Genomic DNA, 13,054 nt, shown 5'->3' with positions numbered 1-13,054 from the left:
TCAGAATCCAAATCAGCCCAGATATAGTATACGCAGGCACACACACACACACACTCACACACACACACACACACACACATTGCTTCAGACAGACACTGAGAGACACAGAGACACGTTTCTCAGTTTTTATGCATCTATTTGAGCACAAACAGTCATTGTATGGAGAGAGACACGGGCACACAAAGCAAACACAGGCCGTCACTCAAAGCCGCTGACAAAATGCCTCCAGTCAAGCAGATGGAGAATCAAAATGGCCGATTGTTGCAGACGGGCGTGCGTGTGTGTGTGTGTGTGTGTGTGTGTGTGGGAGGCTTTTCAGCTGGTTGAGAAGTTGGCAGCTTCCCAGAGATGGATCCATACAGACATCCACCAAAGGCTGCTGTGTTGCGCCGATGAGAGCGAGCACAAAGGGCACAGCTCCCCGCTTCACGCCTTCCAACGGCGCCATCACCCAAATACGATGCAGTGGTCTAAGTTAGTTGCATTGGTATTGTTGCGTGGAAACAGAGTGCGTGGCTCCTTTTAGTGAACTGGCTCATTATGTCATGGTGGGGTTGGGTTGTATTTGAATGAAGCTGGCAGAGATGGAGGACTTGCCGCCATAATCCCCTGTTCTGGTGGCACAGAAATGATTTGTTTTTGCTCTGAGGATGCTGAAATAAACGCTGCTCATGGTGATTGTTTGTAAGTTGTGGTGCGACTCGACAACATCTCAACGACTTATTGGGCATAAGGCTCCCCTGTGCTCTACATATTTACATATTCACCATGTCATTCACGGGCTCTTTGTCCTCATTCCATCGTTGTTCATCGCTCTGTTGCCTCATCCCTCGCCCTCCTCTGTGGAGGCCACTTCACGCTACTTGTCGAGAAAAACGTCAAACTAGGTTACTTCTGCAAAATGTGGAAAAGTTTCACTCACATGTCTCGAATTGTCCACCACAATCAGAGTTTTCTAAAGGACGGCTAAGGCCAACACAGCGTCCACTTCACCAATCGCTGTGGAAGTGACAGTGACCAGAAGGGGTCATATACTGTATTTGTCTAGGTGCAGATCTCTAACCCCTCTCCTCCTCCTGCAGCCCTGTCTGGAGCCCTTCAGGGACAGAGCACCTCCTCCGTCAGCTCGGAGATCAAGTCGGAGGACGAGGGGGACGAAAACCTCCTGCAGGACCCCAAGTCCATGGAGGCCAAGAAGGAGGACGGCGACAGCAAGGACCTGAAATCAATTGAGAGGTTAAGATCTAGGTTCAGGTACCTCACAGACACTCGCTTCCATCAAACCCCTCAGCTGAGCCGCGACCACCGCTCAACCCGACGCACCTACGGGCTCAGAGGCCTTCCTCGCTTAAACGTCCAGGAGTCACCAACCGTGGTCCGTGTTGGATCTGGATCGAAATACTGCGACCATCTGTTGCTCTTTTTTGCAGTCAGCATTCTCCTGGAATAGGGCAGCCACCGTAAACTCAGAGATGTAGTCATTTTTAATGAAAGCATTTATGGAGATTTAAATGCCTTGACGCAACTTTGCATTGATTGAATCGTACAAATATTTCTTCCCCGGCTGGGCGGTTACCACCAATCAGTGTTCAGCTGAGGTTAATTGCTGTTTTTTGGAGAGAGAGGACACGAGGAAGGCCTGTCAGCTGTGGGTGCTTTGGGAACCAGCCTCTGGACTTTGATGAAGTGACCAAGTGTGATGAGAAGCAGCTAAATACGTACATTAACACAGAGACTTCTAATTTTTACTTTTAACTTTTGATTGGGGCAATTTGAGCAGCCCGGTCAGTCTCTTCTTGGTCTTGAGCCTGGTTTTAACTGTTTCTCACGCAACAGAGTAGAGCCATTGTGACTATAAGAGGTGCTGCTATGCACCCGGAGCTGGGAAATAAACAGAAAGATTGAAAACTTGGTAGCCCACAGATGGCCTGCACGAGGGAAGCTGGGGGTCATTCCCCTGCAGGACCTGATGGGTCCGTCCTTGGCCCATGGTACACCCCTCCACCTCTATCAGGATAGCAGTTCTATCAGTTATCCAGACAAAGGGGCATTTTATCAGTTTTTGGGCCCGTTGGACACCACCACAGTTCAGGAAAATCAGGACAGCAGTTTTCTTCAGTAATACCTCCTTTGGGAATGAGTATTCTTGCTTTTTGGTGAGAAACAATAAGTGTTTTTCAACAATGGCAGGTACGAAGCACAGTCATTATATGTAATATAATAATAGAAAGATAAATGTTGCTCCCAGTGTTTATTTCCCGTTCTGGTTGCAACTGAGCAGCCTTCATCCCTGCAATGATATTCCTCATTAGGAGGAACATTCAAAACATATGGATCCCGCAATCTAAGATTGTACATCATGTTGGGGTCATGATGATGATGATGATGATGGTTATGATGCAAATGTGATGATGAACAAGACATATAAAATGTGGCCCATGCTGTGCTGCAGGGTTTGGAAACATATGGTCATGTGATCCAGCAAAGCTTATGTTTCTGTGTCTCAGATCACTGCTAAATCAGCTTCTTCCTCTATTTTCACACAAAACCAACAAAGAAAGCAGAAGTGCTCTTCTCACTTCAAACAATAATGTTACTCCAGACGGGATCGTGATTACAGGATTAAAAGCTTCATAATGTAGTCCCTTCTTTTCAATTTGGCACCAAAAGAAATATTATAATAATAATCATGAAGTCCAAAAAAACATCCATCCAAAGTGCTTCCTTGTGTCATGTCTGCCAGTTTGCCCTCGAATGGGTCCTCATGTGGTTATTCGCTTCCTATTTACACTCACAAATCTGTGGTGAAGTGAACTCAACGTTTTCACCACGTGACCAGTCAGCGGAGGTGTGTTTCCATGCCCTGCTCCCTGCTGCCACGTCACCTAACGAAAAAATAACAACTGAGCTTTTAATCCTCAAACCCCTCCTTTTCCTCCTTCCCCTCCTACCCTTGCTTCCTCCTCCCTCGCTCTCCCCCCATCGTTGGTCACCGCAGCAACAACGACGACGAGGACCTGTCTCCAGAGCAGAAGATGGAGCGAGAGCGGGAGCGCAGGATGGCGAACAACGCCCGGGAGCGCCTGCGTGTCCGCGACATCAACGAGGCGTTCAAGGAGCTGGGCAAGATGGTGCAGCTGCACCTGAAGAGCGACAAACCCCAGACCAAGTTACTGATCCTCCACCAGGCTGTGGCCGTCATCCTCAGTCTGGAGCAGCAAGTGCGAGGTCGGTTTAGTGCAGACAGGCACCCCAACTGCACCGTATGTAATAAGCAACTATAGTTGCAGAGTCTATAGCATCTTAACGACTGGTAATAGCCCACATTTAGTTTCCTCTGCTTTGACTCTGAAGTTACTTTGAGGTTAATGTATTAAGTAAATCGAGATTCATGAAAAGGTGAAAGGTAGCTCCAACATGTGCAGTACTAAAAGAGTTCCAGGAGAGGGCAGCAGTGGCACCTGTTGACCACGTTCAACCCTGGCTCAAGTTCTAAGCTCCCCCCCCCTCTCTCCCTCTCTCCCTCTCTCCTTGGCCCAGAGCGAAACCTGAACCCCAAGGCGGCCTGTCTGAAGCGCCGCGAGGAGGAGAAGGGCGGCGTGTCAGCAGACGGGGCTCCTCTCTCACTGGCCGCGGCGCACCACGCCATGAGCGACGCGTCGAACCCCCTGGGACAAATGTAAAACGCAGCAACACCCCCCCCTCCCCCAGGAATGGTCAGAAGATTTCACTTATAAACTAATCTGCTGTTGTACCTTTAACAAAAGACCTAAGAATCACAATTCAGAAACCAGTCCAGAAACTTCAAGCTAACTGGTAAATCATTTGCCATGAAGTTTTCACTGAACTGTGGCAAACAAAACATGCCTTCAATGAAACCAATTTGAGCTGAGTTAAAATACTAAATTAATAAGAGAAACTTCAGTCTGCTATGAATTAATTCAATGTCTGTGTACTTTTTAACCATTAGATTCCCTCTGAACAGAATTATAGAAACAAAAGTATGACCAAAAATGGTCATTAATCATTTTTGGGGAGATTCTGGTAAAGCAAACACAGTTCCCTATTTTCTGTATATTTTAAAAATGAAAGTTAGAAAATGTCCTTCATTCAAACTATTAGAAGTAGTAGTAGTTGAAGTAGTAGAAGTACTAGTAGTTTGAGTGTAATTGAACACACCATTTTAAATCAATTTGCTTATTGGCAACCTTTCTAAACTTTACATTCACAGATGAAAAGGTATATATTATTTAGTCTTTGGACTTTGTTTCTATCATTAGTATGCAGGGGAGGAAAAAAAGGTTCAAATGGACACGGACAACATGTAGAGCACAAGCCAATAAATCAAATCAAATCAAGCTCCTGTTGTTAATATCTAACACAGCTGATGATCTTTGATCATTTAGTCCAAAATCAGAGGGCAGAACTTGAGTTTCTGTCTGGTCTGGGTACATTTCAACAACAGATTGGCAGTAAGTGTGATTTTAATGTGTGACTGTGTATCTGTCGCTCTTCTTTGTTCCGTAATTGCACGACGCCGCATTGTTTCCTAAGAATGTACCTTGTTAAAAAGCGTTTGGACGGACCCCGCCCAGCAGTGATGGAACACATTTCTTCTTTCAAAGTGGCTCTGTCTTTTTGTCAAACTGGAATGTAATATTCATAACTATGTTGTCATTAGTGCACAGCCCTCTGAAGAAAAGAAGACATTTTGCTGTGCATATTCATGGTCACCATAGGATAATTGCTAGTGATCTAGTAGTGATCAAGGACTTTCCCCTTGCCATCACTTTCTGGCCAAACTGTCGCACTGTAGCAATAGAAATGTATATTTATCATTATAAGGAAAATAACCAGAAAATGATTCTTAAGGACCTCGGAGTTTAATGAGCACAGTCTTGCTCAACAGAACATGTTCACTTTGTATTTTGACAGCTTCTTGTTGGATAAACCTCGTAGTCTTTCCCCTACTGTGTGGTGAAAAAACACTATCCCACTATGAGGCCTTTTTTCCGGTTCACAGTGGGCACGGAAGCCCCGCATTTTGGTCAAGGCGCTCTCTGTGTCTTTACTGCCTTCTTCAGCAATAGTTTATTTCCTCCTCCTCTTCCTGCATGCAACTCTGGCACCAACAACAACGGACAAACCATAGCCTAGTGTTTGTTGTGTGATTCCCTGGAACATGGACCATGGCTGTAACTCAGAGGAGGAGGTTTTGAGCTGAATCAATTTCCCCAATTTGAATCTCTAGGTCCTTTGAGTTATTTGAGTTAGTGAACATGAGAACGAGGCTCCCCAAACCATCTTGGATTACGGCCTTTTGCGGCCATTAAACGGATGTTAGCTCATTTGAATTGCAGAGTTACAAAATGACACCGTATGGGGCTCTGGTAGGCTATTGACCTGTCAATCACAGTAGCTGTGATGCTTCCTGATTAATGTGCTAGTTTTGTTGTGCCGTTGGAGGAGGCAGATCTGGTTTCATACTCAGAAGTCAAACTATTTGTAGGTAACGCTCCACTGAGCAACTTTTAGAGAAATGAACGGGGCCTCGCCGAGACCTGTGGTCATTTCTCTTCACGTGTCCACAGCGTCCGGGCCGCTTCTGGCGAACGCATCGCTACAGCAACAGTGAACTTGTCTTTGTGTGTGGTTCTGTTTCTTATTTGTGCCCCCTAACACGCCCACGCCCCTCTTCTTTGTTTCCCTCCTCTTTGTCTCCCCAGGTCCAAGGTGCCAGAGTTCATCAAGATGATGAGTGACCACTTTCTCTGACAGCGTTACCATAACCACCTGGCACACGATCAACCCCCCCCACCCCCGATCTCTGGATCTGCGGCCTGACCAATCAGATCAGCCTCTCTCCCTTTCTTCTTGTCCATCTCTTCTTCTCCTTCTCCTCCTCCTCCTCCTCACCTGCGTCTCCTTCTGTCGAGAGCACAAACTGCAGCCAAATTCTGTCGTCACTGCGTCTCCAGCCGAGGTGACCTGGATGCTGCTTTGTGGAGACGTTCAACTGCTGCAAAGTGGTGTTTTGTGGGAACTTTTGACACAAAGTGACAGCAATGGACAAGTCTTTGGAATCACTCTTCTTCTCCTTCTACTTGTTTTTATCAGCATTCCGAGTTTTAAAGTACAAAGGGGTTCTTTATATGTATATACATGTATATATATATATATACATGTATATATATGTGTGAGAAAACATGATTAAAAACGTTGTAAAACTGGACAACACAAGTGCAACAGGACACGGGCAGCGAGGAGGGAATGGGTTGTGGAGGGTTGTTCAGAACGGAGCGAAACATATCACAAAGTGTTTGTAAGTGTGTTTTTTTAAAAGCAACCATTGCGCAGCTGTTGTTGAATGCAGCTATAGCAGGACTCTGACTGAATGGCAATCCTACGCCACACTGTGGATGAAGCTGTGCCTGATCTCCTCTTGGATGCAAAGCAGTCAGATAGATACACACGGAAAAGCAAAGCAAATCTTTGAAAAATGTACAACAGAAGCAAGCTGCCCACTCACATGTCCTCTTACAAGCCACACTTTCCCACAGATCAAAGTATTCATTTAAAAGAAATAAAATTCTAGGTGCAGAGTCATTTGAACAAATCAATTGAAGTTTGTGAAGGTTCTCTGACTATCATAGAGGCCGAGAGAAAACCGGGGCACAACAGAAAATACATGGTTCTTCCCCTTCTAATGCATTCCCTCTTAGCCTGCAAAGTGTGAAAACAATCCCCTGAATCTCTCTGTGTATTTTTTATGAGCGTTATGCTGACAACCACGTTGACTTTTTTAGCAAGAAGCAAAATTGCAGGAATTGCCAACTTTGTAGTGGGATCACAAACCCGAAAGGCCCGTGTGTATCTACTGGGAGAAAGAGAAAATGTAGAAGTCAGTTAATCAATCAGTCCATCATACACAGATTGTGACTGTGGCGTCTAAAGCTAGAATTACAGAAGAAGAACATGAAGGACGTATCATGCAGTAATGAAAAAGTGTACTTCTAAATGCCGCAGGAAGGAGGACCTTTCTTCACACCTTCGTCTGAGATTGTTATTGTACCTCTGAAGTGCAAATTTCAAAAATGACGACAGAGAGAAAGCGTCAGGGGCAAAGGCCCTGAACCGGAGCCCTTTGCCGGATAGCCAGAGGTCAGAGCAGGCCTTTGCTGAAATCCAAGAGCCGCTGGGCAGATGGTTGGAAGGATGGACCGATGACACGGATAGCGTGGCCAGATGAGAGGGGAGAGCTCTGCACTCTGCGCTGAAGTGTGTTCTTCTCCATGTTAGCACATTCCCGGGATCACGGTCACTCGAGCCCCGAGTGGTCCAGGTCTCCCCGAAGGCCTGAGCGATGGGGGTTCGGGAGTTGTTGAAGGGCTAGGGGGAAGGATTCAAGCGGCCCAACATCCTTAGGAGCCAGAGAGAGAAGGACAGGAGGAAGGATCTAGTGGTCTGAGTGATGGCGATTCCCTTTAGGGGAAGCAAGGGAGCAATCACCACGGTGAGGGGTGTACACTTTTCCTCTGAGGGCCAACAAGCAGTAGTCAAAGCATTATTGTGTGTTATTCATTTCCTGGTTTGGTATCAGACAGATCAAAAGCCCACATCTTTAACCTGCCCTCTGGACCGGCCCGGGGTAAATACCCTGGGGGACTTTCTGATTGCCATGAAACAAGAGGCACGTTGATGCTAGCTGAGGGGGCTGTCGCTGGGACCATTAGCTGTGTGACCCTTAGCTGTTTAGCTGGAACGATTTTGAACACTGCTCTCTGTATTGTAGAGACTAAATACTTTGTAGACATGGGACTGATATGTCTGACCTAAAGGTCAAACATTCTGATCACTTTGGTACTCTAAAAAGAATTATAATGGATATAAACATTGGAATATTTGAATTAAACGAGATCAGTACTTAGACATTTAAAACATTGACTTGGAAGTGATACGGAAAATGGATTGGTAAAGAGGTAAAGAGAACATCTGGTGGAACGTCCATTGTTTCCTGGTGTCAATCTGAAAGTCCCCCCCCCCCCCCCCCCCAAGTTTGAACCTTCCTCACCCTGGGCCTGTGTTTAATGCCCAGTCCTGTGTTCTTCGCTGACCCGAGCCTTATAAGCCCTGACCCAGAGCCCCTCTACCTGAACTCGTGCCCCACCGAAGTGGTCCCACAGATGCAATTTGAACATTCACACGTCTACCAATGTGCCTTTTTAGAGTTCATATCATTCGAGTTGCCAGAGGAGGACATTTACCTGGTCTTTTAATAGGATGCAAGCTTAGGGAAACCTGTTGTTAGTCATTAGGTTCTATGCAGTCAGGTTTTTTACCAGACCTGGGAATTTAAAAAAAGCTAAAAAAAGGAAAAAAAAGTATTTTTTGGGATAATAAAAAAAAAACCTAAACTGTATTTAATGTACTGTACGCTTATATGTAAGTAGGCAGCGGCACCTGGCCTCACGCCAATGAGACAGACGCTCGGTTTAGCCCCCTCCCCTCCTCCCTCTCAACTTCTCCATAGCCCAAACCCCTTCCTTTTCCAAGCTCCAGCCGTTTCCATGGTGAACAACGCGTCTCTTCTTGTATTATAGCTTATCAGCTTTTTATCAATATTTGATCGGCTTGTTCGTAAGCCAATGTAGTCTTCAGTACAAAGTGTGTGGTTGTATGTTGTAAAACAAATTTTCTTTTTTTTCTCTCTCTCTCTCTTTTTCTCTCTCTCTTGCTTTTTTTAAGAAGACTCTTATTGCTTTTTCTTTGTCTGTTCTGGTTTACATGTATATTATAGAAAATGTAAAAAGAAAAAAAAAGCAGTCTGACAGCATTGTTCATGGTCATTTTGACAAATCCTACCCAATCAACAGGAAGGCACGGAAACTGGAAAAGAATCTATTTGAGCAAATCAATCTATATATAAATGTACAAAAAAGTATATACAATATATAAGGAGGGTGCCCTTTTTCTGTTATTTTTTTATTTTCTGTTGCAAGGGAGTGTTTGCTTGGGGAGGAACTATTTTCTCAAAGACTGAACAAGCCGCTCAGTGTTATACATTTTCAACTGACTTTGTTGTGTTCTCTATTGTTGCCAATGACAACACACTTTGACAGTACAGCACCCTGCGCAGAACAAAACGGGACTGGAGCTCTATCAGCTCCTCTCACTGCTATCGATCCATGGCAACAACACACAGATGTTTGTAAATTGTATGCAACAAAATGGCAAACTTTACCATTATTTTGAAATTGTGTATGTAAAAGTTATATTTTTACATGTAGAATGTTGTTATTTTGTGTTTTAGAAATATGTTGTATCGGTTTTTTTGTTAAAATATGAAAATGTAAAATTCAGTGTGTGTTGAAAAAATGTGTCACATTGAATATTTAGTGAGGTCAAGGGTTCAGAATAATTTTCTTTCATTTTTACAACATTATGTTTATATCCGTGGCAAACATTTTGAGGGTTCGTGGGAGGAAATCCGAAACCATAAAAGATTCATGATATTTGTTTAATTCTCCATGCCTCATGACATTACCATTTTCCAATGTTTTTTTTTGCAGAGAAAGGTGTAAATAGTCATAAATCATTTTCTGTGGAGTGAGGACTTGCCAGAGAAAGGCGATGATGATGATCTTGTTTTGATTTGTAGTGAGGTGTATTTGTCCAGTTAAAGTAGGGGTGCTGACTTATAGTTTCAGACCGTGGTGCTCAGTGCTTTATGTGGTTTCAAGCGACCATCTGAAGTGTAAGTCAAATGATTTTCTTAGCTAACACCAAGAATGACCGATGGTCAGAGCCGGAGCACCGCCTTTTTTATGATTGACACGAGGAACAAAAGGCCCCCCCAAAGAATACCTATTATATTAAATGCTAATTCATAAAAACAGAAAAGTAGAGAGATTTGGTTTTGAAAAATGTATTTAGATTATCAAAAATGTATAACAGGTAAAAATCTCTGATTTTGTGTTCAATCTGAGAAATAATGTATTAACAGATGAAATTACTTAGTGGCTTTGTGCCGACTCTGACCCACGTGCATTTATTCTCTTCAGGATGGCTTGTAAATGTTGAATTGATTAAACACCCTCAGCACCAGAGTCAAAATTAATATATAAAAGTTTTGTAAAAAAATAAATTTGGAATGTCTCTAATATAAAAAGCAGGTCGTCAGCAAACAATCTTATCAGCTATTTTCCCAAAAAGATATCAGATCATGTGCAAGGCAGGTTCAGTGATTTATTTTTTAGTGTTTGCCATTAAAAGTGAGCTTTTTGTCAAAAAGGGGAGCGGCGTTGAATTGGACCTTGGTCAAACACTAGGATTGAATCTGTCAGTGTAAGTGCTAAATGTGTATTTTGCGTAATGTTATTTTTTGCAATGCTTTATTTAGTATTTTCTCTTTGTTGTATAATCAAGTCATCTCCTGAATTACAGTATCTTTGTTTTTATGTTACCCCTGATGTTTCTATTAGCCAAAACTGTTTTCTTTTCCCTCTTGTTGTACATACACACCTCATTTCTCTGTTTCAGTAACTGTGCCATGAGCTCTGTAAGCTGTTACTCTGTACCAGTTTTACTACAATAATGAGTTGAATTCAAAATGGCCACTCCTGTCTTATGTTTTCCCTGCATAATCAGAAAGAGGAAGTATTTCTATTTCTCATAACGGCTTTCTCAATTTAAATGTAAAAATTACACTTGACGGTACACCAACTAACATTAGCAGCACACTTGGTTTATTTGGATGATTCTAAACTCAATTTATGGTTTTAGAGACAAAACAATTTCAAACATTTTGTACAAATGAGCAGTCAATCGTTTAAGTCGTTCCAATGTCCACTACCAAAAGTGAAGGCATTGAATATTTTATATAGAGAATAGTTTCATATTCATGATTAAGAAAATATTTTTTGGGTGCTATACATTTTAAGAGAAATTATTGTCTCAAATTATTCTTGGGACCCAAATTGATTAAACCTCACTATTATTTTATTTTTTACTAAATTACATTTACTAAATAACTTTCAAATTCCAAAGGAGCCCTTTAAAAAACTGGCTGATTCTATAATGCTAAGGAAAGGAGCTTCACAACTTCCCTACATAGCTCCTTTTGCATAGGACCCAATGGACCATCCTTTACAAAAGGAAAGGAGATAATTCTGTCAATCATTTAAATAATGACGTTTTATTCGGCCGTGGACGAGAATTAACGCTCATGACTGAGAAACGCAGCTCATGTAAGTAACCGTTAGCATACCTCATTCATGTTGCAACCTTGTTCATAAAGTAATATTTTGAACCTGGTTGTTTATGTTGTTTGCATGACTCAGCACTGTATCAACACATGAACAGAAGTATCTAAGGTGCGCTTCATTGTAGTCCATCTTCGGAGAAATTGTAGTTTTGCTGCTGCAGACTGACTTCACTAACGATCGTCTCCCGTTGCATTAAACTAGTATCATACGATACTATGTATGATGCAACGGAGTCAGATTCTCTATACACCGTGGTTGTATTTTCCAAACTCCTAATGAATTCTCCTAACCATCTTTCCTTGACCCAGTGACGTTTTCTACAGAGATCAAGGAACAGACAATAAGAGGTATTTTTAATGACAATATGAATCCAGCCTATAAGTTTCCATCGCAGGATTTTGATCTCACCTACGCCCCGCCCTTCCACCAGGTCCAATGAAAATAGAGCAAGAAGACAAGCAAACCTAAAAATATATTATCTAGTACAGTGATTCTCAACTAGTGGACTTTTTAATGCAGCAGAGTGTCGTTTTTTTTGCAGACTCATCTGTCCATGCTTTCAGCAGCGTGTCCCAGGTTGGGTCAAACCATTCTGATATGGGGGAGACATTGGGTTTTTAAGATAATTAAACATTTCCTGAATATAAAATATTAATTTCAGCTTATGAACTTGATTGTGAATACATTTGAGAAGTTGTGAATGTTCCTCAATTTGGGTCGCGGCTTGTCCTTAAGGGGTGATGCTGGGTCCCGGAGCCAGACCAGTTGAGTACCGTTGATCTAGTCATTGAATATTGGTCATTTTTCTTATATGGTTCTAATGAGCTCTTTATTATGTAAGTTATATTTATAAATAAATCATATCATGTACTCAGTGAGCCACAGTCAATACTAACTTACATTTTTGACACCAAACAAACATTGTTGCGTACTGCTGTTTTTTACGTTGGCTTTTACCATAGTTTCCACCATAGTTTCCCTATCGGGGCAGTTCCACTAACTCAAGCTTCAAGATGTGTTAGCCAAGCTTAGCACAAAGACCCTCTAATTCACATGTTGTATATTGTAACAGTTACTCTACAAAGAGCTTCAATGCTAACGGTTACTCTACAAAAAACTTCAATGCTAACGGTTACTCTACAAAGGACTTCAATGTCAACGGTTACTCTTCAAAGGACTTCAATGTCAACGGTTACTCTTCAAAGGACTTCAATGTCAACGGTTACTCTTCAAAGGACTTCAATGCCAACGGTTACTCTACAAAGGGCTTCAATGCTAACAATTACTCTACAAAGAACTTCAGTGCTAACGACTGCTAAAACCACAGTGTCTCTTTCAACATTTATTTTTAACCAGCTATCCAATAAACACGTGAAACAAACTGAGGATTAAACAGACAATATATGAATGTGTAGGATTGTGGTGAATGTGTTACAAATGATGTATGTGTTCCATGTGAGGCAATTTAGTGGAGATTGAAAAGAAAGAAATACACAGAACCATCGTGTAATCAGTGCCTGGGCTTTTTGTTAAAGCTTCTTTTGTCGAGTGCTCGCTTGCTATGGATTAAACTTAGTGCAACCTATTGGATAAGTGCAACTTATTGTATAAGCATATTAAAAGCCAAGTTAATTACATTTAAATTTATTTGGCTTATTTTTTGCAGGAGCAATCTTTCAATCCCATGGATATTAAAAAGAATAAGTAAAGAGGAGGACCCAAGTTCAAATAAACCCCTTGTGAGGTTTCCTGTGTGATGTCCTGTCCAATACAATACATCGTAAGGAATA

The 13,054-nt window shown here is 42.4% G+C and overlaps 1 protein-coding gene across 11 annotated transcripts in view; it reads left to right on the top strand.

Moving 5' to 3' along the window:
- tcf4 (transcription factor 4) overlaps positions 1-10,614 on the top strand; it is a 160,664-nt gene extending 150,050 nt beyond the window's left edge. For 7 of the 11 annotated variants that reach the window (XM_062558763.1, XM_062558764.1, XM_037484476.2 and 4 more), the window contains 4 exons: positions 1,083-1,236; positions 2,999-3,228; positions 3,541-3,679; positions 5,727-10,614. In XM_062558763.1, coding sequence (XP_062414747.1) covers positions 1,083-1,236; positions 2,999-3,228; positions 3,541-3,679; positions 5,727-5,775 — 572 coding nt within the window. In that variant the 3' untranslated portion in view covers positions 5,776-10,614. Of the gene's footprint in view, positions 1-1,082; positions 1,237-2,998; positions 3,229-3,540; positions 3,717-5,726 lie in introns of all 11 variants that reach the window. The other 4 variants (XM_062558765.1, XM_037484484.2, XM_037484483.2 and 1 more) reach the window with 1 other exon arrangement.
- Positions 10,615-13,054: the final 2,440 nt, after the last annotated feature.

The sequence above is a fragment of the Pungitius pungitius genome, chromosome 18, assembly GCF_949316345.1.
Source record: "Pungitius pungitius chromosome 18, fPunPun2.1, whole genome shotgun sequence".
Classification (NCBI taxonomy): Eukaryota; Metazoa; Chordata; class Actinopteri; order Perciformes; family Gasterosteidae; genus Pungitius; species Pungitius pungitius.
This window is presented reverse-complemented; position numbering and strand designations above follow the sequence as displayed.